We start from the raw sequence: 27,429 nt of genomic DNA on the forward strand, positions 1-27,429 counted from the left end.
AGAAACAGGAGGTATGAGACGAACCTGCCTGGCGGGGCGATGGACGCCTGGGTTGACGAAGTGGTCTTTGAAGAGGATGGCGTCTGCGTCCGAGGCTTCAGCTTTGTTGGTGGTGATGGTGCAGCTGCTGACAGGGCAGTGTTGGAACGCGTCGCGACCAGCGCGCAGCGGTGACCACGACCCCAGTCCATTGTACACCAGCACCTGCGACACATAACAGTTGCAGCTCACAGACAACGTCTAGTAGTTACGTTAGTACTCACGTGACAATGTGCGCTACCGAAAATCTTCTAAAAAGCCACGCATAAAAGCAGGTTAGTTCTTTTACCTTAAATATCGTGTATAATGGGCCTTAAGAAGCTTATGGAAGCACCATTTTGATCATGGGTGGTGCATGAGAAACCCCAAACCCTTGGTTTTCGATACCAAAACTGAGCCACGAACTGAAGACGGCTATGCACATAAAATAGTTGAAATTTTTCCAATATATTCCCAAGATCCGGATCTCGAACAACCTTGGCAATTTTCTTGATATCTTTATCCTTTTCCGAGGTACACAGTTTACCCTACTTGCAAATAACCTCGGCAAATGCCTCAAATTTTAAAAGTATATTCTGTAGGCATTCATCTATAAGTGCCATCTTCCCGTTTTGAAAAATGCTGTGATAAGCCAAAACATTATCACCACGTATCTAATAGCTGGTATGTCCGACTATGGCACGGAAAACAGCGGTGACGCATCGTGACATGGAAGCAATGAGGCCTTGGTAGGTCGCTGGAGGGAATTGGTACTACATCTGCACACAAAAGTCACCTAATTCCCATAAATTCTGCGGAGAGTGGCGATGAGCTCTGACGCTACGTTCAATCACATTCCAGACAAGTTCCATCGGATTCAGATCTGGCGAGTTGGGAGGCCAGCACATCGATTGAAATTCGCCACTGTGCTCTTCGAACCACTACGTCACTCTCCTGGCCTTGTGACATGGCGCACTATGTTATTGAAAAACGCCAGTGCCGTCGGGAAACACGATCGTCATGATGGGGTGTACGTGATTTGCAATCAGTGCACGATACTCCTTGGGCATTATGGTGCCTTGCACGATCTCCGCTGGACCCGTGGATGCCGAACTGAATGTTCCCCAGAGCATAGCGGAGCCGCTGCCAGCTCGTCTCCGTCCCGCAGTACAGGTGTCAAGGAGTTGTTCCTCTGGTAGACGACGGATTCGCGTCCTCCCATCGGTATGATGAAGAAGACATAGGGATTCATCAGACCATGATACGCTCTGCCAGTGCACCAACGTCCAGTGCCAATGGCCACGTGCCCATTTCAGTCGTAGTTGCCGATATCGTGATGTTAACATTGGCACATACATGGGTCGTCGGCAGCGGAATCCCATCGTTCGGAGTGTCTGGCGCCCTGTGTATTCAGACTCACTTGTACTCTGCCCAGCATTAACGTCTGATGTTAGTTCCGCCACAGTTCGCCACCTGTCCTGTTTTACCAATCTATCCAGCCTACGACGTCCGACATCTATAATGAGAGGTGGCCGCCCAAACTCACGACGTCTGGACGTGGTTTCACCTTGGTTTCGCAACGTGTTGGAGACGCTCATCACGGCACTCCTCGAACACCCGACCAGTCGTGCAGTTTCCGAAATGTTCGTGCCGAGCCTCCGGGCCATCACAATTTGCCCTTGGTGAAACACAGAGAGATCGCGGGCCTTGTCCATTCTACACACGGACAGCTGTCTCACTGATACTACAAACGCCGTGCGTGTGTCTGACTAGCAGTCATTACTTGACAGGTGACGCTGATATCGCCTGGACGGGTATCTATCGATAGTATGTCGGTGATCATAATGTTCTGGCTGATCAGTGTACTTATCCATTGTCGAGAAACTCCAAAAACGTCGTTTTTGGGTGTCAGAACCGAGCCATTTGTTCTAAAATGGCTACGCACAGCAAATGCCTGTAATGTTTACTATGTATTCCTAAGATTCCAATCTCGAACAGCCTTGAAAATTTTCAAGACACTTTTACCCGTTCCCGAAATACAGAGGTTCAAAGTTTCTCTACTTGATCACGTAAAATACGCACATAATATTCAGTGTGATGCGAAAACGAAGTTTATAAAGTGACGTAGCACTGACAAATATGCTGTAAAGTGTCTCCGTTATCATCAGAAGGTTTCTAGAAACACCAGGTTGTAGTACTGAAGCATATGCAAAATGTTTGTGCATGTAAAATACAGTCTAAGGCTTAAAATTAGTTTTGCATTATTTCAGTTTCACAGAAGTACTCTGTGAAAAGTTTACTGACCCATAAATTTCTTTTCATCTAAGTGACATGCCCTGTTGTAGCAGGGAAAAAAAGGGAACCATCGGCAAAATACTCCTGTTGGAGCACAACGAAGGCTAATATGCTCCTTTTTCAAAAGACTCTGACTCAAAATTGGGGTTCCAGCTGCCTCATTCTACTTTCCTTAGCACCTTTAAAAATATTTGCAAAAATTTTGGCATGTGAACATTTTCGCCCTTCTTTGTGCTGAGGAATAAGGAGATAGTAGCAGTGAGAAAGAGACAGAAAAGTAATAAATACTGGAAGATGGTAGGCAGTGGTTGGGTATAGAAAGAGCGAAGGAGACAATGGCAATGTGTGTGAGAGAGAGGACCATAGTGGCATTGGAACATAGTTGACAGTGACAGGACAGTGCTAGGAAAAGGGTGAAGAAGACAGTGCCAGTGGGAGAGGAATGAAGAGAAGAAGAAAGTGGAAGTGAGTGAGAGCCAGTGATAATGAGAGACAGAGTCTGTGACAATGACAATGTGGAAGAGAGAGACAGTGACAGTGAGAATAGACAGCAGCAGTGGGGAGGAATGAAACAGACAGTAGAGAGTGGCAGTAAGACAGACCAAAAGACAGACTGTGACAGTGAGAGAAGACAGTAGGTGTAGGACAGAACGAAGGAGACAGTGGTTGTGAAACATGAGACACTAACAGAGAGACACAAAGAGACAATGACAAGAGTAGGGCTGAATGGGTAAGTGAGAAGGGCCATGTGGGGTAGGGTGGGTATGAACGACTTGCAGCTATGATCTAGTGGGTATGAGCGAGTTACAGTTAGGGGAGCTTCTGGGTGTGAGAGGTGAATTGCATGTTTCAAAAAAGCGCAAATACCGGGTGACCAAAAGTCAGTATACATTTGAAAACTTAATAAACCACGGAATAATGTAGATAGAGAGCTAAAAATTGACACACATGCTTGGAATGACATGGGGTTTTATTAGAACCACCCCATATTGCTAGACGCGTGAAAGATCTCTTGCGCGAGTCGTTTGGTGACGATCGTGTGCTCAGCCGCCACTTTCGTCATGCTTGGCCTCCCAGGTCCCCATCCCTCAGTCCGTGGGATTATTGGCTTTGGGGTTACCTGAAGTCGCAAGTGTATCGTGATCGACCGACATCTCTAGGGATGCTGAAAGACAACATCCGACGCCAATGCCTCACCATAACTCCTGACATGCTATACAGTGCTGTTCACAACATTATTCCTCGACTACAGCTATTGTTGAGGAATGATGGTGCACATATTGAGCATTTCCTATAAAGAACATCATCTTTGATTTGTCTTACTTTGTTATGCTAATTATTGCTATTCTGATCAGATGAAGCGTCATCTGTTTGACATTTTTTGAACTTTTGTATTTTTTCGGTTCTTTATTAGACAATGACAGTTAACATGTACCTTATATATTGTTCAAAAGAATTAAGGAACATGTCTATCATGCATGTGTGTCAATTTGTACCTCTCTATCTACATTATTCCGTAATTTATACAGTTTTCAAATTTATACTGACTTTTTGATCACCCGGTATGTTCGCATGCCAAAATTTTTAATGGTGCCGAGGAAGGTAGAAAGAGGCAGCTTGTTCCCCATATTTCAGTGAGAGAGTTTTGAAACCGGAGCATGTGCTCCGAAAGAAGCACTTTTCTGCTAGTATAATAATACTCCAGAAAGCCGTAGGACAAATAAGTTCGGTCACACTGAAACATTCCTTTCGTCCGTCGTCTGAAATTTTGTGACATCGCGCAAAATCCACAGGTGCTTGCGGGCAGAATCCATGCACTTTCGTTGTACGGCGCGCCAGACGAATTACACAGTACTCTGCAGATTTAATCCGCAGTGTTTTCTGCCGGACCCGGATTAATTCCCTGCACTGCTATACACATGCAATCAGTTTAAGTAAAGGTCACTGGCCCAACTTTCACCGGGAAGGCAGGTATAAACCTGTCACCAATCTTAGCTCATCAGTTAAAGCACTGTGACTGTCTACGTTCCGAAAGATAAAAGATCCCGCCCACTACACTGGGTATGCACATCGCTAATAGTTCATATGCTGCCTCCAACGGGCTCCTAGCACCTTGTCCTCGTATTCTACGGAACAAAAAACGGGAACGCATTTTAATGGCAATACCGAAAAAGTCATTCAATAAAACCACACTCAGATTTTCAGTGGATCAAGACGTGAATAGTGTCAGTTGTAATTTACAGGTCTTCCACATCATATAATTAATGAGGCTTGGTGCTCAATTTAAAATAATATCATCAATTGCTGACTCTTTGGGTTTGATACATCCATGTACTGGACTATGGTTGTACTTATTATAAAAAAAGTTAGTAACATGTTATCAGTGGGAATTAAGATGGACCCTATGTATTGTTCAAAAGAATTAAGGAACATGTCTATCAACGTCCCGTATGTTAAATCTATTTTGATACAGGCGGTACGTGTGGTCTTATTGCATGGTTTGGGATCTTTCCTTTCAGCGTAAGGAACAACTAAAATCATTCGCCATCTATTGGCTGTGCTAGTGTCAGGCGACCCCTCAGAAGGAAATGAGCTTCGGTGTCCCAGTGTTTCCTAGTGAGGTACACATATGGCAGTTGTCATCTGTGGATGTTGGGAGTGCGACATCTAGTGTAGTGCAAGTTGCAAGGATGGCCTGTCTGATCCAAAAGGATGGACTTTCGGTCGTGTTGCTGCAGAGGCCAATGCCTCTCCATGTGTGATCCATAGATTGTGGACATGCTATAGGGAGACAGGCGTGTTGGACAAGGTCGCTGACGTAGTACAACTCCACGTGAATACTGATATCTGGCCATATCTGCGTTGAGGCGTCGTACAGATACCGCAGGAGCACTGCAAGACGATCTCAGAATGGCACCTGGAACCGCTGTGACCGATCAGGTTGCAAGAAACAGGTTACGAAAAAGGACCTTACGACCCAGACGCCCTGCTTGAGTACTCCGCTTGACAAGACAATATCCTGCAACTCGCTTTCATTTCTGTCGTTCCCATGTCAACTGGCAACTTCGTCATTGGCAAAACGTGTTATTCGTAGACGAGTCCAGATATCCTCTGACGCAAGATGACGGCCGTGTTCGTGTGCGGAGACTCGTGGTGAGCGGTACGTGCCAAATGTTGTTCAGAAAATCGGACAGACTTCCACGCTTCTGTGATGTTATGAGGAAGCTTCAGTGCTGACAGCCATGCGGATCTTGTCGATGTCCACGGTCGCCTTACCGCCAGGCATTACCTCGAACAGATCCTGTTGGACCACGTGGTGGCTGCTGCGTAAGGTGGTGGCCCTGAATTTCTTCAGGACATGTGGTGGGCGTCAGCAGAGATATCTCGCGAAGGCTGGGCACTGAAGTCATAGAATGGCTGGCGGTGAGTCCCGACGAAAACTCCATTTTGCGTATGTGGGACATGCTTGACAGATGTGTTTGTGGTCGCCCTGTTCCACCACATACTCTCCAAGAATTCTCGTGGGCTCTCATTGAAAAATGGTAACGGATACCACAGAATGAACTCTGTGGACATACGGAGAATGCCACGTAGGTGTCAGGCAGTGATAAACGCTCACAGAGGGTATAAACGTTATTGAGGCTCTCAAAGTCCAATGAAAAGCACGCAGGACGACGCGATGGTTGATTGTTTCCACTTTATTTTCGACACCTGTCGGACATTTCAGTTCTTTTTATATAAACGATCGAGGATGTAATGATGTTCTGTTTTGTACTTAATTAGTGAAAGACGATGTCGGATGTTGGTAATTGGGATGACATGTCTGTTGTAACTGCGACCAGGACGTTCGCAGGGTAGCAATGACGGAAAGCGCGGCGGGACCCGTGGAGAGGCCTGCGAACAACACAACGGGAGAGGACGGACACGACCAACGAAGGACAGAACGAATACAACAATATCGAACAACAGAGTCACAAGGAAACAAACACGTCCACTCATACACAGAACAAGGAAGTACTGTCTAACGGGAGGCGAGGTGTCAACCGACGTACGCGTGATTAGACTGGCTGGTTGGCCTTTTTTCTTTCCTTATTGTTATTTCACATATTACATAAGGTGGGCTGGCAGCGGCACAGTTGGTTCAAATTGTTCAAATGGTTCAAATGGCTCTGAGCACTATGGGACTTAACATCTGTGGTCATCAGTCCCCTAGAACTTAGAACTACTTAAACCTAACTAACCTAAGGACATCACACACATCCATGCCCGAGGCAGGATTCGGACCTGCGACCGTAGCGGTCACGCGGTTCCAGACTGAAGCGCCTAGAACCGCACAGCCAGCGGCACACTATGCCGCTCTTCAGCCACAGGTATTACAAGAGAAAAACAATGGAGACACAGAATGAACATAACATAATGGGGGGCAAAAAACAGTAGTCACAGTAACGAAAAAACATGAAGCCGTTCACACGCGAAGAAAACCAAAGGAATTGTTAGCACTGGACACAGACACTGATGATGGGGATAACACATGAACGATGGAGTGTGGGTGGTGAAAACACTAAAGCACAAACATGACGGCACACACACAAAACTGATGGCAATGATCTCTGGCGCACGAATGTCCACTTAACGTGTGCGAGTCCGGGGACCTGCCAAGAGGGGAAAAAGGTGGGGGGGGGGAAGGAGAGGGGAGGGCGGAGATGCCAATGGCAGAGGAAATGGGGGAGGAATGAAGGGATGGGGGGTAGGAGAAGCCTGGGAGGGAGGAGGGCTGAGGAAAGGAGGAGGGAGAGAAGGGAGGGGGAAGGGAGAGAGGGTGCCCTAAGGAAGAAACACAGGAAGTGGGATGGGAGGAGCAAATTTGATAGGAGGGGTAGATGCAGTGGAGGAGGGCATCACCAGGGAGGGGGAGCTGGCGGAAGCTACCTTGTGAGAGGGTAAAGAGAGTGGAGAGATGGAGAGTAGGTGGGACGTGGAAATACAGGCGTGGCTGTGGATGGGGGTGGGAGAGGATGGGAGAAACAAGTGGGTGAGGGGGATCTAGTTTACGGGAAGTTTAGAGGATCTGGTTGGGCTTTTTTTTTTATTGTCATTTTGCACCTCATACAAGGTGGGCAGGCAGTGGTTAATTTTACTCCGCTCTTCAGCCACAAGCAGTACAATAAGTGAAAAAACCAATGAAGACATAAAAGTAACATAATGGTAGGTGAAAAACAGTAGATACAATAATAAAAAAACATGAAGCCATTCACACTCTACGCAAAAACAAGAAAACTGTCGGCTCTGTGCACAAACACTGATGATGTAGACGACACACATGAATGAAGGAGCGTGGGCGACGAAAAACACTGAATCACAAACACAACGGCACACACACAAAAAACTGATGGCGATGATCTCGGGCATGCGAATGTCCACTGAATGTGTGCGAGTCCGGAGACCGGCCAAGAGGGGAAGAAGGGGTGGGGGAGGGAGAGGGGAGAGCAGAGATGCCAATGGCAGAGGAGATGGGGGGAAGAATGAAGGTGTGGGGGGTAGGGGAAGCCCAGGGGAGGAGGGGGGAGGTAGGGAGAAGGGAGGGAAGGGAGAGAGAAGGGAGAGAGGGAAACACAGGGAGTGGGAGGGGAGGAGCAAATTTGATAGGAGGGGTAGATGGTGGAGGGGAGGAGGGCATCATCAGTAAGGGGCAGCTCGAGGAAGCCACCTTGGGAGAGGGTAAGAGGGTGGAGAGATGGAGAGCAGGTGGGACGTGGAAATACAGGCGCGGCAGCAGATGGGGGTGGGAGAGGATGGGAGAGAAAAGCGGGTGAGGGGGATCTAGTTTACGGGAGGTGTAGAGGATCTGGTTGGGCGAGAGGCAGGCGCTTAAGTACGCTATCGGGGGCGCCGCTATTGGTCGCTGCAACCACGTGTTCCGCTGTGGTGCCCTCATAGTAAAAGCGGGCCAGGAGGCGCGCAACGCCACAGCTTACGGCGCGATGCTGCACAGACCTTTATGGGTCTTCGACGTCTATGACGTCTGGCGTGGATTGAAAGTCCGCGGCGCGCGGTACCAGAATGTCACTTAATAGCAGGCAGACTAAAGTTTCCAACTCGTTTGGTAAATTGCCGAATCAGATACTGCCGATTCTACAGGGGACTGGTCAGTCCAGCATTAAAACAGGGGACAGTATTGTAAAAAATCTATGGTTATTTCCTAGGTTACTGATTCATTCTGAGGTTTTTCAAATTTCTCGTGTTAAAATTTTACTGCCGATTCTACAGGGGACTGGTCAGTCCAGCATTAAAACAGGGGACAGTATTGTAAAAAATCTATGGTTATTTCCTAGGTTACTGATTCATTCTGAGGTTTTTCAAATTTCTCGTGTTAAAATTTTACAAATGGTTTATCGATTGGCCTAGGGGCGGCTAGCCAGAATGATTTATAACGTTATTCAGGAAGATCAGTCGTTGCAGCTTTTGCGGGATGAAATTATTGAAGAAATACTTTCTGAGAGAGTGAGAAATGAGCTTACTCACAAATTTTATTTTCGTGTTCAATCGTCCAGTGAGACCTTTGCTAACTATGTTGAAAGTATTAGGATGGTTAAAGTTGGCTAAATGGCTCTGAGCACTATGGGACTCAACTGCTGAGGTCATTAGTCCCCTAGAACTTAGAACTAGTTAAACCTAACTAACCTAAGGACATCACAAACATCCATGCCCGAGGCAGGATTCGAACCTGCGACCGTAGCGGTCTTGCGGTTCCAGACTGCAGCGCCTTTAACCGCACGGCCACTTCGGCCGGCGGTTAAAGTTGCTTTAGGCCTTAATTTCACTGAAGAACAAACTGTTGCTAGTATTTTCGATGAAATGCGACAGGAAGACCACTCGAGAGTTGCATTCTGTGCGAAACCTGTAAGCTTTCGTGATCTCAATCGCATTGCTAACACTATTGAAGGGATCCGTTTTAATGACGAGGAAAGAGATAGTTCAAAAGGTGTTGCTAAAACAAGTGCTGCGACTTTTCAGAGGTTTATTGAGAAATGAATTCCTGTCAGGCAAGCAATTGTTTTCGCTGTGCGCAGCAAGGCCATTTTGCCTGACGCAAGGAGAGACCTGCTCGCCGTCGTGGTGCGCACCGGCGCCGCCGGTGTGTAATAACCTCAGTACTATGTGCCCTGGTTCGTTGTCGCGTGTGTGCGTCTTAATTAATCAAGCGCCTGTGTGTGCACTTTGCGACCCCGGCAGCAGTTTGACTTTAATAAGCTTACCAAGTTTTTTAAGGTACAGAAACGTTTGTAAATTTCCTGAACTAATTCCAGTGAAGAAAAAGTGTCTTTCCGTTAATAGCGAGTCTGTTCCTACTGTGGGTCGAGTGAGGGCTCGCATTAAGATTTATGATTTTTCTTGGACCATTATATTTGGCTTTGTGATAGGTCTGTCTGTTGATCTCATTTTGGGTTGTGATTTTCTCGATAAGGTAAATTGCGTGTTGGGATTTGCGGATAGAACGTTTTGGTTAAAGTTTAGGTCAGATCGGAGGTATCAGTTTGACAATCATTCTAAGGCTGGGCTTAATTATGTACCAACAAGTGAAATGTAGTTTGATGTTGCTCATTTGAAGACGGAAGAGGCTGAACGCTTGGTGAGGGTTTTGGAGGCATTGCCCAATCTTCTCACCGAGCGTTCGGGGGTTATTAATCGTATTAAACATCGAATCCAGTTGACGGTTAATATGCCAGTGCGCCACCAATCTTTGAGATTGTCCCAACCCAAGAAGGAGGAAATCACAAAAATTATAAATAAACTTTTGCAAGAAGGGGTTATCAAGCCATCAACATCTCCATACGCATCAACCATGTTTCTGGTGCCCAACCCTACGAGCGTAGGATAGATGTCGGTTGTTGATTATAGGGCACTAAATCGTAAGGTAATTCTGGACTCAGTGCCCCTACCAGGTTTGCGCAATTGTTTTAAGTGTTTCGCGGGGGCCCGTCTATTTAGTGTGTTATATCTCAACGAGACCTACCATCAGATACCGCTTACTGAAGACTCTAAGCCATTAACAGTCTTCAGCACCGATTACGATTTGTTTGAATTTAGCCATGTCCCATTTGGCTTATCTACTGATGCAGCCGTTTTGTCTAGACTCTTATATTCTGTCATGGGTGTGCTGAAATTTCGTATCGTCTACAACTATTTGGATGACGTGGTTGTGTATAGCTACACATTTTAAGAACATATTGACCATATACGTCAGGCCTTGGAGAGATGGTTCAAATGGTTCAAATGGCTCTGAGCACTATGGGACTCAACTGCTGAGGTCATTAGTCCCCTAGAACTTAGAACTAGTTAAATCTAACTAACCTAAGGACATCACAAACATCCATGCCCGAGGCAGGATTCGAACCTGCGACCGTAGCGGTCTTGCGGTTCCAGACTGCAGCGCCTTTAACCGCACGGCCACTTCGGCCGGCCTTGGAGAGATTTAGGAAAACTGATATTACTATTAAGCCTAGTAAGGTGAATTTGGCATGTTCAGAAATATTGTTCTTGGGACATGTGGTGTCAGCGAGCGGAGAGAAGGTAGACACACAACGTGCCAAGGCCGTCAGGAATTTTCCTCAGCCTAAGAATAAGAAATATATCGCTCGATTTATTGGAGTGATCACCTTTTTCTGTAAGTTCATTTCAGGATTTGCTCAGCTAGTAGTTTCGATTAACATGTTGCGTCGTAATGGCGTGCCGTTTCAATGGACTGACAATCATCAAGCTGGTTTCAATGCCCTGAAGTACACTCTTAGTACAGCACCCGTGTTAGTCATTCCTGATTTTAAGAAAGACTTTATACTTCAAATGGACGCATCCAGCTATGAACTGGGGGACTATCTTGTTGCAGAAGTCCAATGGCGAGTGACGTCCCGTCGCATATGCGTCCAGGGCATTATGTAGTGTGGGGGTCAATTATGCACTCTACGTCTTAGAAGCTCTCGCATTACTGTATGCCTTAGAGAAGTTTACATTTTTTTTAGAACATCAAATCAGGCTCGAGCCTGACAATCAAGCCCTTAGTTGGATGTTGGCTGCACCACGTAAGACTAAAGGCATAGCGCGATGGGCCGCCCATATTTCCGCATTCCGATTCACTGTTAGACATATTCGGGATACGGAGAATCAGCTGGTTATGTTCTTAGTAGAATGATTATTGACAGTGAGCAGGTTACGTAATATATGCAGTGGCCAGCAGAGTGTAACTTGGGTGTACTCAGTGAAATGCCTGAGCTATTCCTGGATTTTGCCGATCAACAGGCAAAGTATCCCAAGCTTAGTAGTATTTTCCAACTGCTTACCCCGGGGGTCGAGTTACCAGGCTATAGATTTATTAAAGAGTTGCTTTCCTACCGCGCCAGCCCGGATGATAAATGGCTCTGAGCACTATGGGACTTAACATCTATGGTCATCAGTCCCCTAGAACTTAGAACTACTTAAACCTAACTAACCTAAGGACATCACACACATCCATGCCCGAGGCAGGATTCGAACCTGCGACCGTAGCGGTCACGCGGTTCCAGACTGAAGTGCCTAGAACCGCACGGCCACACCGGCCGGCAGCCGGGATGATAAATCGAAAATACGTCTACAAGATAATTTAGTGCCTGTCGTTTTCCGCTATTTCCATCTGGTCATTTACGCCTCTGTAAGACTATAGCTAAGGTTCAGGAGCATATAACTTGGCCCACTCTCTGTGCTAACATCCGCAAGTTAGTACTGAAGTGTTAAGAATGTCGGTGTGCGAAGCCCAGTCCGAATACCAGGCGAGGGATGTTGCAGTCTTATCAAGAGGACAAGCCTATGCCGGCCGGTTAGTCCTTAGGTTAGTTAGGTTTAAGTAGTTCTAAGTTCTAGGGGACTGATGACCATAGATGTTAAGTCCCATAGTGCTCAGAGCCATTTGAACCATTTGAACCCTCAACAACATTAAATTGGCTCACAGCCGATAAGCAGCACGGTACAACCGTGGGAGGCGCTCTATCTCTTTTAAAATTGGCGAGTTGGTCCTCGTTAAAAAACTTTAAAAAGTGTAGTAGGGTGGCTGCAGACGAGATTACGGGTAAGATGTTCCTGAGATTTGTTGGGGCATTCGGAATTGCTGAGCTGCCTATCCAGTCTCGTTTGTCGTTGAGAACGTGGCTACAGCGCAGCAAGGTCAGGTTCATGTATGCCAGATCAAGGCTGTGGGGCCCCAGGATGAGGCTTCGAGATCCCCGTCCCCTCTTCTCCATGGCCTTGTTTAAGCGTGGAGGAAGTGCCAGTTTTGTGGAGGTTCGATCTCGATTTGATTTCACGTGTGCTGTAATTCGCCTAAAATGGCAGCGGCCGCTGTGACGGCGCCACCGTGGGTTTTGGCGAGGCTTCTTCAAGCGGTGAGCTTAGGCGCTCGCGTAGAGTCTGCCCGCGAAGCGAAACAGTGTAGTTCTGCCCCATGTCTGTGACTTCTTGTCGGCAGCAGTCAATGTTTATCTGTAGAGTTGCGCGCAGAGTGCGTAAGGAGTGAAGGCGCAGCCGTGATGACGCTGACGTCTGAGGCTGCTAGTTGCAAGGGGCAAACCTCATTCTGACTCAGCTAAGAGCAGCCTATGGATATTGGTGCCCGGCATCACTTGTCAATTACGGGACGCGCGGTGCCTCAGTAGAGCTGAGTCATTGTTGGACGTCGAACATACTTGATTATTTTGGACGAAATGTGACCTGGTACACTCTGCAGTATGGTGGCCGCAGATGAGGGGGTCGTTTGCGGAAACTGCTGACCCAAACCGCTGGATGTATAGTTTTGCAGGCCGCTATTTGGAAACGGAGAGCACCGCTTGTGTTCAGTGCATGAACCGTTTCTTTGAAAACGAACTCTCTGCCTGGGTCACTTTCTCCGCTGGTTATTGCCCTAAAGATTCACCTAAACAAGATGTTTATTTTAATTATCACTTTCTGATGGTCATTTGCTCTCTGTTTAACGTGTAAGTTGAAATTTGATCTTACCACGAACTGTAAGTTGCGGAACTCAAATTTCTTGTTTACCTCATTGTGAACTGTTGTGCGCTGTCACAAGTACGTAAGCTGTTTGCTATAAATCATTTGTCTGCTGTGGTGCAGCAACAGATTTATTAAGTTTACTGTAAAGTTTACCTTAGTTAAATTCGTGAAGTTGAAATTTCCCAGCAGGTCAGCGCTGTTTAAATGTTTTTAAAGAATTCATTACCTAAAATGAAGATCACAGCTTTTAAATTTTACTTGCTGTTTAGTCTTTTAAGGTTCCTTGTCTTAAAGATTTTTTTATTATCTACAGCTAAACTTAAAGGTTTCATTGTTTAATGTCTTGTTGTTCATTTGTTAACTGGAGTCCTTTGAATTTCTCTATCTAAGTTATTTGTGGCCGATTCTGGTTGGCCTCAAGGTTTTCTGTTGAGCATCTTTTACAATGCACCTTCTCTCCGTTTTAGTTGTGACTTAAATGTCCAAGGGACCAGTCAGAGAATCTGTTCCCTGAGTGTCGGAACTGCGGTCATTGTAAGATTAGATTTGAAGTGGTCTTCCTGATACGAAATGCTGAATTTGGTAATGAGATGTTGCCTTCTTGTTCATTGATTCAATAAAGAGACTGTTCAGTTTTGTTACATATTTTCGTGGTCTAGACGCTTACTGCTCAAAGTAAATCCTCACTCCATACCACTTTTATGAAGCACTATGTAAGTTAATGTATGCACTTTACGTGTTGCTGTTCTCCTTTGCTACAGATGGCTCGAAGATGATCTGAATTCTACCGAAATCGATACTGAAAAAAATAATACATAAATAAATATTGTACTGTTGTCTATTAAATGGTGCAATTCCTAACAAACGCAATTTATTTGTTTTAGTTAAACTTTGCCAAGCCTCGTTTGTTAATTGACCACCACCTCCAGCTACGAACTGGATCAGCGATCTGACGTAAGGCTACTGTCTACCGAAGCCGAGCACGCCCACAAAACCGCAACAGAGGCCAAACTGGCCGGAAACGACTCAGTCACAGTTCTGTGCCCATGCACGGGAACGTACACACAAACTGTTTCAGAGCTTTCAGTATTGGTAACCTACTTCGTGGATCACTCACTCGTGATTCCACATAAGCAGCAACTAAAACACCACCTTCAGTCTACAGGTATCATGTACCGCGTTCTCTACTCTCCTCGAAGACTGATGATCGACTCCCCGATTTTTCTCGACTTAGAAAGTTTCAAATTATTCCACGAAATTATTTAACATTGAACCCTTTTAGCCAGTCTGCCTCAGTAACAGAATTAAGACATTACTACTGGCAGCTTCGTGCTCGTGCATTTTCTGTAAGGTGCTGCTTCCTGCCAAGACCCTCAGAAGTTTTTTTCCAGTGGATGTTCACCGGGCAACGTGTGAAATCCCAAGCCCTTAATCCAGCCTACTTGACTTCGACCCAGGCCATTTAGAAGGTTTATGGAAATATTGGCCCATCATCTCCAGGCTGAACAAAACTCACCGTCCCCCAGATAACGGTTTAGTGCCCACAACAGCGAACAGGACGAGTACACAGATGTGCCCAGGAAATGATATGTTACGTCACGACTAAATACAGTCATATTATTGTTGAGAATATTAATACTAAGCAAAGGATCCGACTACTCCCAAGGGACTTCCAGATGAAGCTGGAGGAAAGGACTGGTGGTGTGCTCTAGTAGATGCGGCGGTGGTGTTGAAATAATCATCTAATCATAGCAGCACCAAAAACTATCTACATGCTACCCAGAGGCCCCAGAGGCGTACTGTGTCAGGCTAGAAACTCCACGATTGAAATTAATAACGCCTCCATATCGCGCAGTGATATCTGTAGGTATATGAGAGTCCAGTTGGATCAAAGAAGGGATTTTATGACACGCACTAAGCTATCCGCAGGAAAAGCAGTGAAAATTATGCTCAAGTTTGTAAGAGCCGGGCCAGCCGCGTTGGTCTCGCGGTTCTCGTCGCTCAGTCCGGAACCGCGCGACCGCGACGGTCGTAGGTTCGAATCCTGCCTCGGGCATGGATGTGTGTGATGTCCTTAGGTTAGTTAGGTTTAAGTAGTTCTAAGTTCTAGGGGACTGATGACCACAGATGTTAAGTCCCATAGTGCTCAGAGCCATTTGAACCATTTGTAAGTGCCGGTACCATGAATTTCAAGCATGGCGTTTGGGCGTACGACACCGCTATCTTCACTGACATAGTTGGCTTCGCAGCCAGTTACGGGCTCATTGGCTGCTATTCAGAAATGCAGAACCATCCTTAGACGAGGGCAGAGGAGCGAACTCCTCAGGCTTACTGGGGCCTTCGGTACACGCCTGTCGATAATGTACTGGTAATACTGGTGATCTGCCCCATCGACATTCAAGTACGATAGAGAGCAGCATGCTACTGCTTCAGTAAGGGGTGACTCGACCGAGGGCATGTTATTACATGCGTGAATATCAATAACAAAATCGCCGGCTCTTGACAACACACCGAGCGAGGTGGCGCAGTGGCTAGCACACTAGACTCGCATTCGGTAGGATGACGGTTCAATCCCGCTTCCGGTCATCCTGATTTAGGTTTTCCGTGATTTCCCTAAATCTCTCCAGGTAAATGCCGGGATGGTTCCTTTGAAAGGGCACGGCCGACTTTCTTCCCCGTCCTTCCCTAATCAGGTGAGACCGATAACCTCGCTGTTTGTTCTCCTCCCCCAAAAAATCCAACCCCAACCAATACATGTTCCGTGGAACCGGATCCTGCACCGGATCTTGACAACAGATGAATGGCAGTGTGACTGGAACGATATGACTACCGATAGGTGTGTGCATAGCTTTTCCCCCAAGTGTCAAAGACAGACTACGATCGCGCCTGATGTCCAAACTAAGGGAATAGTGCACTTCATTACTGGACGTGGTCCTAACACCGTCCGCCAGCACAGAATAGGAGGATGAGCAACAGCGCTCTGCGATTGTGGAGAAACAGGTACATCTGAACTTGTGGTGCTTCACTGTAATTTAACCAAATAGAAAGGGGGGACGGAACGCGTAATAGGATACCGAAGGATGGACGTTACTAAGTCTCTATATAGAATGGGCCAAGATCAGCGATGGTTGGTGCGTAGTTTTACAAGAAAAACAGGAGCAGAAGAACCACGTCAAGAAGGGAGTACTGAGGAGGAAAACTCAGCTGGCATTGTAAGTCCGGATAGAGATGATGACGAGTGGGAGTGGGATGTTGAGTATCCCACAAGAATTTAACCTTTTCAGCCAATCGGCCTCAGCAGCAGAATGCATGATGGCTGCAAAGGTCGTCAAGTAGCCAAACATAACCATTTCTCGTCAATGATCGATTCAGTTGGACCAGAGGATCTAGTCCACTCCACGACCCACACCATTACGGAGACACCAACAGCTACTGGCAAGGTTATGAAACATAGTGTCGAAAGAAAAATTTGAAATCGTTAACTGCAGGGTACGTAACTATTGTCTGCATTCGATGTGTACAGAATACAAGACGTGATTTCTCTCGTGACCATGAATTTTGGGAAGTCAGTCTGAAGGGAGTTCCTCAGCGTCAGAGATGATTTCAGGCAGGGTAAACTTTAACCTCCTGCCGACAACGGAATTGTTATAAACGTATCACCCCTCGGAATGAACAAGGAAACTGCCACAACCTTTTCAAATAAACTATCACGCCATTTGCCTTAAGCAATTTCGGGAAACCACGGCAAACCTAAATCTGTATGTCACATACAAGCCTAAAGGGTATTATACAATATTTTTAAAATTTTATCCATTTTTCTTTCATATTTTCGTCCTTAGAGCTCAGTATTTGATGTAGATTGCTCAGATAATCTTAAGTTTGCTTCCTGACACTCTTGATAACCGAAAACGTTCCCCTAACTTTCTTAACATTGCTTATAACATCTGAAGCCACTGATACTGCAAAAGCCTAGTGATCACTGATTCTCTCCATTACGTTAACTGATTTGAACAAATCGTGTCTTTTAGGTAATAGGAGGTCTAAGACGTCTCCCTTACGAGTCGGTTGTCTAACTACGCGAATTACTTGTCAAGAAAAACGTTCGGATTAATTTCGTACGAACCCCTGTCTCTGGCACAAGTTTTAATTTGTTTAGTCTACAGATTGTGTTAGTATAGATTCAATAGTACGAAATCATGAAATTCAGAAATTGGAGTTATTCGTAGCTAGTGGCGAGGTTATATGACATGGTGTCGAAGGAAAAATTTGAAGTCATTCGCTGCAGGATACGTAACTATTGTCTGCATTCGATGTGTACAGAGTGCACGATATAATTTCATTCGTGTCCATAAATTTTGGGAAGTCAGTCTCAAGTGAATTCCTCAACGTCAGAGATGATGTCAGCCAGCGTTTCACTTTCATCAGACGCTGCGTTTGCAAGGCTCCAAAGTAGCTTCTCATTTGCTATTAAAAAGAGTGCGTAGATGGACAAGCAGATGGACAGACAGATAAACAGAGCAAGTTCTCTCACATTCATTTACTGCGTGCAGCAGGATCACACTACTCACTCGAGGTGGTCCTAGTGAGGCTTTTTTCCTCTACTTGCAACCAAACATAATACTTCGCGTCTGAAATCAAATGACTGTGAGGAACACATGTTATACAATGAGGTGAAAAAAGTCTTGAGATGCCTCCTTATATCGTGTCGGACCTCCTTTTGCCCGGGTTAGTGCAGCAACTCGACATGGCATGGACTCAGTAAGTCGTTGTACGTCCCCCGCAGAAAAAATTAGCCATGCTGCCTCTACAGTCATCCATAATTGCAAAAGTGTAGCCAGTGCAGAATTTTGTGCACAACTGTCTCGGTTATGTCCCATCAATCTTCGATGAGATTCATGTCAGACGATCTGATTGGTCAAATCATTCGCTCGAACTGTCCAGAATGTTCTTCAAACCAATTGCGGACAACTGTGGTCCGGTGACATGCTGCATTGTCATCCACAAAATTCCCATCGTTATTTGGGAACATGAAGTCCATGAATGGCTGAATATGGTCTCCACGTAGCCAAACATAACCATTTCCAGTCAACGATCGATTAGTTGGATCGGAGGATCCAGTCCATTCCATGTAAAGAAAGCCCACGCCATTACGGAGCCACCACCGGCTTGCACAATGTGTTGTTGACAACCTGGGTATATGGCTTCGTGGGGTCTGCGCCACACTCGAACACTACCATTAGCTCTTACCAACTGAAATCAGGACTCATCTGATCAGGTCACGGTTTTCCAGTCGTCTAGAATCCACCCGATATGGTCACGAGCACAGGAAAGGCGCTGCAGCCGATGTGGTGCTGTTAGGAAAGGTTCAAATGGTACAAATGGCTCTGAGCACTATGGGACTTGACATCTGAGGTCAGCAGTCCCCTAGAACTTAGAACTACTTAAACCTAACTAACCTAAGGACATCACACACATCCATGCCCGAGGCAGGATTCGAATCTGAGACAGTAGCGGTCGCGCGGTTCCAGACTGAAGCGCCTAGAACCGCTCGGCCAGCAATGGCCGACTGTTAGGAAAGGCACTCGTGTCGGTTGTCTGCTGCCATAGCCCGTTAACGCCAAATTTCGCAGCACTGTCCTAACGGATACGTTAGTCGTACGCCCAGACCGATTTCTGCTGGTATTTCACGCAGTGTTGCTCGTCTGTTAGCACTGCCAACTCCACGCAAACGGCGCTGCTCGTTAAGTGAAGGCCGTCGGCCACTATGTTGTAAGGGGTGACAGATTAAGCCTGAAATGTGGTCTTCTTGGCACTCTCTTGACACTGCACATCTCAGAATACTGAATTGTCTAAGATTTCCGAAATAGAATGTCCCATACCCATAGCTCCCAGTTACCGTTCCGCGTTCAGAGCCTGTTGATTTCCGTCGTGCGGCCATAATCACGTCGGGCACCTTTTCACATGAATCACCAGAGTACAAATGACAGCTCCGTCAATGGTTCAAAATGGTTCAAATGGCTCTGAGCACTATGGGACTCAACAACTGAGGTCATCAGTCCCCTAGAACGTAGATCTACTTAAACCTAACTAACCTAAGGACATCACACACATCCATGCCCGAGGCAGGATTCGAACCTGCGACCGTAGCGGTCGCGCGGTTCCAGACTGAAGCGCCTAGAACCGCTCGGCCACACCGGCCGGCGCTCCGTCAATGCACTGCCCTTTTATACCTTGTATACGCGATACCACCTCCACCTGTGTATATGCATATCGCTGTCCCACGATCTCTGTCACGTCAGTATACGTACACAAAAAAGTTTTAATACCACACGAATTCTTTTATTTAGGTAATTTTCTGTAGAATTTTTTCCTTACTTAAATTACAATTGATTGTGGAGCGTAAAAATAAACTTTAACCAATCCAAAAATCTTCTCATTAACCGTACGTATTTTGGAACTTGTGGACTGACTTTCTAATGATATTTAATGCTATGTTGCCATGTACGAAAATTGAAACCAAAACAACATTGACACGTATCATTGAACTAATCGGGTAAGAAAACTTTATTCGAGCTGGTAGTTTACAATATGAATGGGCGTACATGAAGAATAATATAAAGATAGTGATACTTAAACAAACTGAAATAAAAATTTCACTGTTGATTTCTAATGTAACATTATTATGAGCAATTTTCACACAAAGCTACTAATGATATACTTTTACTTATCGTTCCATAATTAGTTAGAAGCCAGAGTAGTTCATCTTTACACTGATATGGTTGACACATAATTACAGCTCGCTTTTATACACATTGTTACGCCACAGCTAATTTTCTTGGCACGGCTGGGTAAAATTGAGTCACCGCCCACAGCTGATGCAAGAGGCCGTGGAAGCAAGTCAGTTTAGGCTGGCAAGGCGAAGTTACAACAGAGGCTACCTGGTGATATGGCAAGCATTGTCTCAGAGGCGTTGAGGTGGTTACAACATGCTACGGACAAGCAAGGGACCAGAGGCGTTATAGCATTGGTGGAGTAGAAAGACAGCTGCAGCGTGGGTGACTTCACGCCCGCGCCGTTGTTCTCTTCTTCTTACATGACGGAAACCGATCCTTTAGCAAAACAGACACGGGCCGAGCCTGTATAAGTATTACCCATTTCTAGACAGAGGGATTGCAGTCTGCCGGCCAGCAGCTACGAGGGGGGACCTACGACGGTCTACAGGTCTACGAGTCTACATGCTTCAACAAGTGTACTCTGCCACTGATAGCTGAAGCTCTACCGTTCGCGCTGAGTCCGATGCTACTGACTTAGCGCCCTCCAACTGGTGGGCTACCTGCAGGCCTATCTCAGCTGCCGACGACCTCGTACCCTGGAGGTCTGCAGTTGGAGCCCTGTGCCTTGCAGTCGCTCAGCCGCCATCGCCCCTGCAGACAAACTCATTGGTGGACCGCTCTGCTCGCGTGGCCAGAGACACCTGCTGCGGGCGTCTCATCCACCTGGCCCACAGCTCGATTCTGCGCCTCGTCCTGAGCAACCAGGATGCCTCGAGCCTACACTGTTGGCTGACGCCTGCTGCTGCAGTCAGTAACCCTGCCGACTCGGTGCCATCCTCATCCCACCGGCCGTCCGACGCTTCACGTTGCCTGGCCAGCTGCTGAAGGCGGCACTCTTCCTGACCCTAAACAGCTAACGTCCAGAGGGCACTGACTAGTCTGGCCATCGTCACGATTGTTTTGCTTTGTTGAGCAATAAATGAATGTTTGAACAATGATGTTTCCATGACGATACGTCGAACGGCTACCAGGCACCCAGTCGTCACTCTTGCTGCTACTCTGTCTAGGACTGTGAACTACTGGCCTCCTGACTTCTGTCAATCCAGTTCCGCCACCCACCATAGAGGACTGTCACCTCGGCCTCTACGATATCATTTAATATAGGCCCTTTCCTATTATGCCGTTGTGGCAACACCAGTTCTCGTCATATCACTGAAGTTAGGCACTGTCGGGCTCGGATGGTTCAATGGCCGGGTCTGGCGAGCACTGTTGGCAAGCAGGCTACACTCCACTCGTTTGAGGCCAATTGAGGAGCTACTGGACTGAGAAGTAGCCTCTTCGGTCACGGGAGAACAGTGTGGTGACCACATGCCCCTCTGTACCCACAACCAGAGGTGCCTACAGGCTGAAGATGACAAGCCGGTCGGTTCAGTACCGTTGGGCCTTATGTAGCCTATTCAGATGGAGTTTCCTATTATGAAAACGATAAATAAAAATATGCTTGTACTTTACAGGGGTGTTGTGGAAAGTAGAATCATTAAACTAGATAATAATTAAAATGAAATGTTGTGAATAACCACACACTGGCACCACTTCAGCTTCACTTTGAGAGAAGTTGTCACAGGATCTTGTTGTGACACCAAGAACACTGTGGGAATACGAATGTTTTTGGGAAGGGTCTTCCTTTAGCAAAACGCAGTTTTGTTTTTTAACCCAAACATGTTTCACTACAGTTGCAGCATCTTCAGTGGGCTTTTATTTTTCATCTGTTAAAGATAAAGAATGTTCTTTACTGTTTGTATACGTGCAACTATTAGTTCTTAAATCGTAATTACAGATATTTGAAAAAAAACACATAAGTTATGAATTCATGCCTTTTTACCACATGGTGTAGTTTTCCTGATGAGTTGTGTTTCTACAGTGACTGTTTTGTTCCACAGTTTCTCATCTACAACCACTTACACCTTAAAGTAGATAAACTGTTTAAGCCAAAATTACGATTTGAAAATTGTTAGCCGGCCGCGGTGGCCGAGCGGTTCTAGGCGCTTCAGCTACGGTCGCAGGTTCGAATCCTGCCTCGGGCATGGATGTGTGTCATGTCCTTAGGTTAGTTAGCTTTAAGTAGCTCTAAGTTCTACGGGACTGATGACCTCAGAGCCATTTGAAAATTGTTATTTCTATCCATAAAATTAATTATATATATATGTATATATATATATGTATATGTGTGTGCGTGTGTTTCTACTTTCATAATGTTTCATTTACTTTTTTTAAAATATTATGTAAATAGACACACACACACACACACATAGAATTAATTAATTTCAGGCATAGAAATAGCACCGACAATGTATAAATAGCCCAGACAACAAATGTGTCGGTATCACACACGATTTAGTCACTCTGCCTGCAGCTGTCGTTGGCCATGCGACTTCTCAAACTCGATGCACAGTTTGCAGGAGGCATACCGAAACGTGCAGCATATCGAAGCTGCCTATGCCCACACGATATTGACGCCGGCTCTCTCCCGCCTCGCCATCATCGTGAGAACACGTTCTTCATTCTCGACCGCTTCAGCAGCCAATTGACTCGGAAGTCAATACTTCGCCGCCTCCTTCTTCTTTCCAAACGTCTGCGCGTTCAGCCCTCTTGTTTCTTGCAACAAACGACTTGATAATCCGAATCTATGGATGTCATACCTGCACGCTGGACCTGGGTTTTGATCACATTTTCGCCTGGGCATTCATAGCTGGTTATGTTAGTGAGCCAGTACTCAGTGCAGTCTTCCTTCGAAACTTCCGTTTGGTACCTGATCGGTACGTGGTGTTTTGACTCGTGCCGCTAGCGGCCGCACTGTCACCGGTGACTTGGGCCACGCCCCCTCGACTTTACGCAACAGCTTCCGCCGCTCACCAGAATGCCCACCGGCTAGCGGTACCTTCAGGACTGCCTTCACAACACTGGTCACATTCAGAAACTACAACAGCTCTGTTTCGACTCGCATGCAACGAACATCCTTATGCAACACGAAAAATATGCCATTCAGCTCAAAATTAGCGAAGCTGAGGAGGAACACCATGTGGCACCGTCTTGACCAGCTTCGCAGACTGCCTCCACCCGATTCTGACGTACCCTCCGTCTCTCTGCACGACCGAACTCTGAAGCTCTTTAGCCATCTGTGGATCACTTACAACAACGTCACCATCTGCGGATACTAAGGGCAGTATCATGGTTTTTGCTCGTGCTCCCTCTGACGTGTCTTCACGCTATTCTCAAAGACTGCTTTGTGTAGTGCCTTGTTAAGAACAGAATGGTTCATAAGATCATCACTACGCCCAGCCCCCCAGTGCGTCACAGACCGTGCAGACTACCACCGGATCTACCCACGGTCGCTAAGATAGCGGTAGATGAACGCCTACAGGCTGACATCACACGACAGTTCGTGGGCTTCACCTGTCAAATTAGTTCCCAAAACACGGATGTGTCCGATTGTGTGATGCTCGTACTATACTGAACAGCTACCCAGTCCCGAAAATTCAGAATTTCATTCATCATCTGGTGAATGCATCTGTGTTTTGTGTCACTGAGTACAAGAAAGCATACCTGTAAATCCCTATGTTCCCTGACGATATCCACAAAATGATTATCATCACGTGTTTGGGATTCCCATTACACGCGTCTCATACAAGTTTTCGATGCGCTCTGACAACGGACTTCACGGCAACGAGAATTGATACTGCCGGAGCCGGCACCTCGAAGATTCATGCGGGCGCCGGGAGCGCTGTTTTGAACATGCCACCAATGAAGGCCGCCGGCTAATGAAGACCACCAGGATGGTGTTATAAGTGGCGGACACCCGGGCACCAATCTCCTAGCCGACATTACTTCCATGTCGCTAGCTGGTGCAAAAGTTTACACCGAGTTGTTGATTGCTAGCTCTACCGGCAAACATATAGTGTACATAGACACACGCCAGGGTCTGGCCTCTGGTTATAGCTAGCCATGGCTGCTACAAGCTGTCAACAGTGTAACCGTTCTTTCACAGAGGTCGAGTAAAACAGAATTATTTAAAATGCATTTGTGTCAACTAATCTTTTGCTTGCCTGTCCAGATTCCTACGGCGACAGACCGCTTTGGTCGCTTGCCACCCATTTATCATTAGCAACGAGGACGTAGTATTAGGATCCTCGGAACACAACGACTACCCACTCGCATCATAAAGTCACCGACGAGCCTTGAATCTAAGTCGACACATCGTTTTACTTCCTCTATCGTCTATTTTTTCATCACCTTCTGGATATTTTTGTCACGCTTTTATCGTTTGCGCCGGTAGATATTTCTGTTCCAGATCCGTGCTTGCAATTTTTCAGTCAATTTACTTGTTTGTGCTGCTACATATTGATTTAGCTTCAGTATTTTTTGCTTTGCCACGGCTACCCCACCGCCCAAAGCATGCCTGCCTCGCACTTAGCGGCGCCACAATTGCAAGCGCTTTCGGCACCCACTCCAGTTACGGACGCAGCAAATGACGCAGGTTATTGAGATGATGATGGCAGCCAATGGAAATCACAATGAGACTCCACCAACTAAAGTAGCGCCGCAACTCATGCAGCGATCATCAGTGATTCCGTTTCGCCCATTTGAAGAGGACTAAGAGGACTGAGTTGAGTACTTGGCCCAGTCTGACACCCATCTATCTGCGCACTAATACCAGATACTGTTAAACAATCTTTTTTCTTATCAACGGCCGGTGTGCCAGTGAACAGAACGTGCTGCAAATGATTCCCCACTTCGCGGCCAGATCTTCTGACCTATGAAGAATTAATTCACTCTTTGAATACATACTGTGACGAGAACGTCCATGTGGAGGCTGCCATGTTTAAATTTTTCAGAGTAAAGAAGTACTCAGGACAAACTTATAGACAGTGGGTGACAGACCTGTAAGGGCTTACTAGGCAGTGTAAGTTTAAATGTGAGGGTGGCAAGTATTACAGTGATCTTATGACATGCGACGCCATTACTGAGAAAATGACTATAACAGAATAAGGGAACAGATTCTCAAGTATCCAGACTCTTCCTTGCAGCAAGTTTTCCAAATTATTGACGATCGAGGCTCTTTTCATAGTGCCGTAGATAGTTTTCAATCAACAATTCTGTTGTGGCGCCTAGCTATAGCATTGCGCGACCGCGTAAACAGATCGCTTCCAAGTCACACAACGGCCCACTCGGGCTCAGCATAGCCAACCATGAAGCCTTGCCCGCGCTGATTCTCAGCGCATAAACGTCGCTTATGTCCGTCACGAAACGCAACTTGTTTTTCATGTGGCAAGAACAGATATGTTCGAGCGAAATGCTTACGAAAAGAGAAGACTCCCTCTAGTGGTACACGCCCACAGAAATCAATCTTTGCTGTAGATGTTGTGTATTCTGAACGAAACTGACCTTGTAGTGTGGAACAGAAGTGTGGTGGTTCGCAATTCAAGAAATCAGTAGCTTCTTCTTCGGTGCAATGCCACTCTAAAAAACTCTATGTAGACCTTGTGATACCTGGCCAAACTATTCATTTGCAGTTAGATACGCGTGCCTCAGTTTCCTTGCTCAGTCGCAACACTAATGATCTTTTTGGCAAGCCCAAACTGGAGAAATCGCACACTACGCTTAGAGCACACAACAGACAAGACATTCAAGTGCTCCGTTCTTGCAGCCTTCCTGCTGAATATCAGGGCTTGCAGAAAACTGTTACATTTCAGGTTTTGCGTTTAGCGAACAGTGCAAATATATTTGGTCACGATTTGTTTGATTCTACATTTACATCTACATCCATACTCCGCAAGCCACCTGACGGTGTGTGGCGGAGGGTACCTTGAGTACCTCTATCGATTCTCCCTTCTATTCCAGTCTCGTATTGTTCGTGGAAAGAAGGATTGTCGGTATGCCTCTGTGTGGGCTCTAATCTCTCTGATTTTATCCTCATGGTCTCTTCGCGAGATATACGTAGGAGGGAGCAATATACTGCTTGACTCCTCGATGAAGGTATGTTCTCGAAACTTCAACAAAAGCCTGTACCGAGCTACTGAGCGTCTCTCCTGCAGAGTCTTCCACTGGAGTTTATCTATCATCTCCGTAACGCTTTCGCGATTACTAAATGATCCTGTAACGAAGCGCGCTGCTCTCCGTTGGATCTTCTCTATCTCTTCTATCAACCCTATCTCGTACGGATCCCACACTGCTGAGCAGTATTCAAGCAGTGGGCGAACAAGCGTACTGTAACCTACTTCCTTTGTTTTCGGATTGCATTTCCTTAGGATTCTTCCAATGAGTCTCAGTCTGACATCTGCTTTACCGACGATCAACTTTATATGATCATTCCATTTTAAATCACTCCTAATGCATACTGCCAGATAATTTATGGAATTAACTGCTTCCAGTTGCTGACCTGCTATATTGTATTTAAATGATAAGGGATCTTTCTTTCTGTGTATTCGCAGCACATTCGTGTCGGTTGCCTGTGGTAGACGATGTGTTGTCAGTTACTCCTTTTGATTCACGGATGGCGCCACCACACGTCGCTCCTTTTGCTGCACCATCCACTGCGGCCGGCGCCCACTCCACCCACTCCATCACACTAATGACCCAGTTTTTTCAGATCATACAGCGGTCGGAAGCGCTGGGAACGCGGCATCGTCGTAAAGTTGCTTGACAATTGCACGATTTTGATACGAGGTCCAGGTGGATTGCAGCTTCGCCACCTGAACCAACTTCGCACCTGCAGATTCGTGATCCTGCCCCTGACTCTTTGTTCCCAGATTCATTGCCTGCCCGGATGATGCAGCCTGCACCCCCCTGCGGCTACCTGTGGTCCTGCGTCACCAACACCTAGCCCTGATCTGATGGACCTGGACCCGACACCTCATCTGTCACCAAGCAGGCAGCTGGCAGCAGGCTTCCCCTCCATTCCGCGGCCGGCCACCGCTCTGAGCACTATGGGACTTAACATCTGAGGTCATCAGTCCCCTAGAACTTAGAACTGCTTAAACCTAACTAACCTAAGGACATCACACACATCGATGCCCGAGGCAGGATTCGAACCTGCGTCCGTAGCAGTCACGCGGTTCCGGACTGAAGCGCCTAGAACCGCACGGCCGATGCCGTTGCAGTTCGACCACTAGAAGACCTCGTACCGTCGCTGGAGGACGCGCCCTCTATCGCATTTCTCGGCTGGCATTCAGGGACGGGGTCAAGGCGAATGCCAGGGAGCGGACAGCAGTTCGGCAAAGCCACAGCGTCGGCTCCTGTCTCTTCATCGGTTCCTGCATCTGTGCCGCTCCAA

The 27,429-nt window shown here is 46.6% G+C and overlaps 1 protein-coding gene across 1 annotated transcript in view; it reads right to left on the bottom strand.

Annotated features, from left to right (window-relative positions):
- The window catches only part of LOC126471363 (glycoprotein 3-alpha-L-fucosyltransferase A), a 184,715-nt gene that overhangs the window by 143,243 nt on the left and 14,043 nt on the right, over nucleotides 1–27,429 (bottom strand). Inside the window, exon 2 of the mRNA XM_050099484.1 lies at nucleotides 25–204. Coding sequence (XP_049955441.1) covers nucleotides 25–204 — 180 coding nt within the window. The remainder of the gene's footprint in view (nucleotides 1–24; nucleotides 205–27,429) is intronic.

This window comes from Schistocerca serialis, chromosome 3 (genome assembly GCF_023864345.2).
Source record: "Schistocerca serialis cubense isolate TAMUIC-IGC-003099 chromosome 3, iqSchSeri2.2, whole genome shotgun sequence".
Classification (NCBI taxonomy): domain Eukaryota; kingdom Metazoa; phylum Arthropoda; class Insecta; order Orthoptera; family Acrididae; genus Schistocerca; species Schistocerca serialis.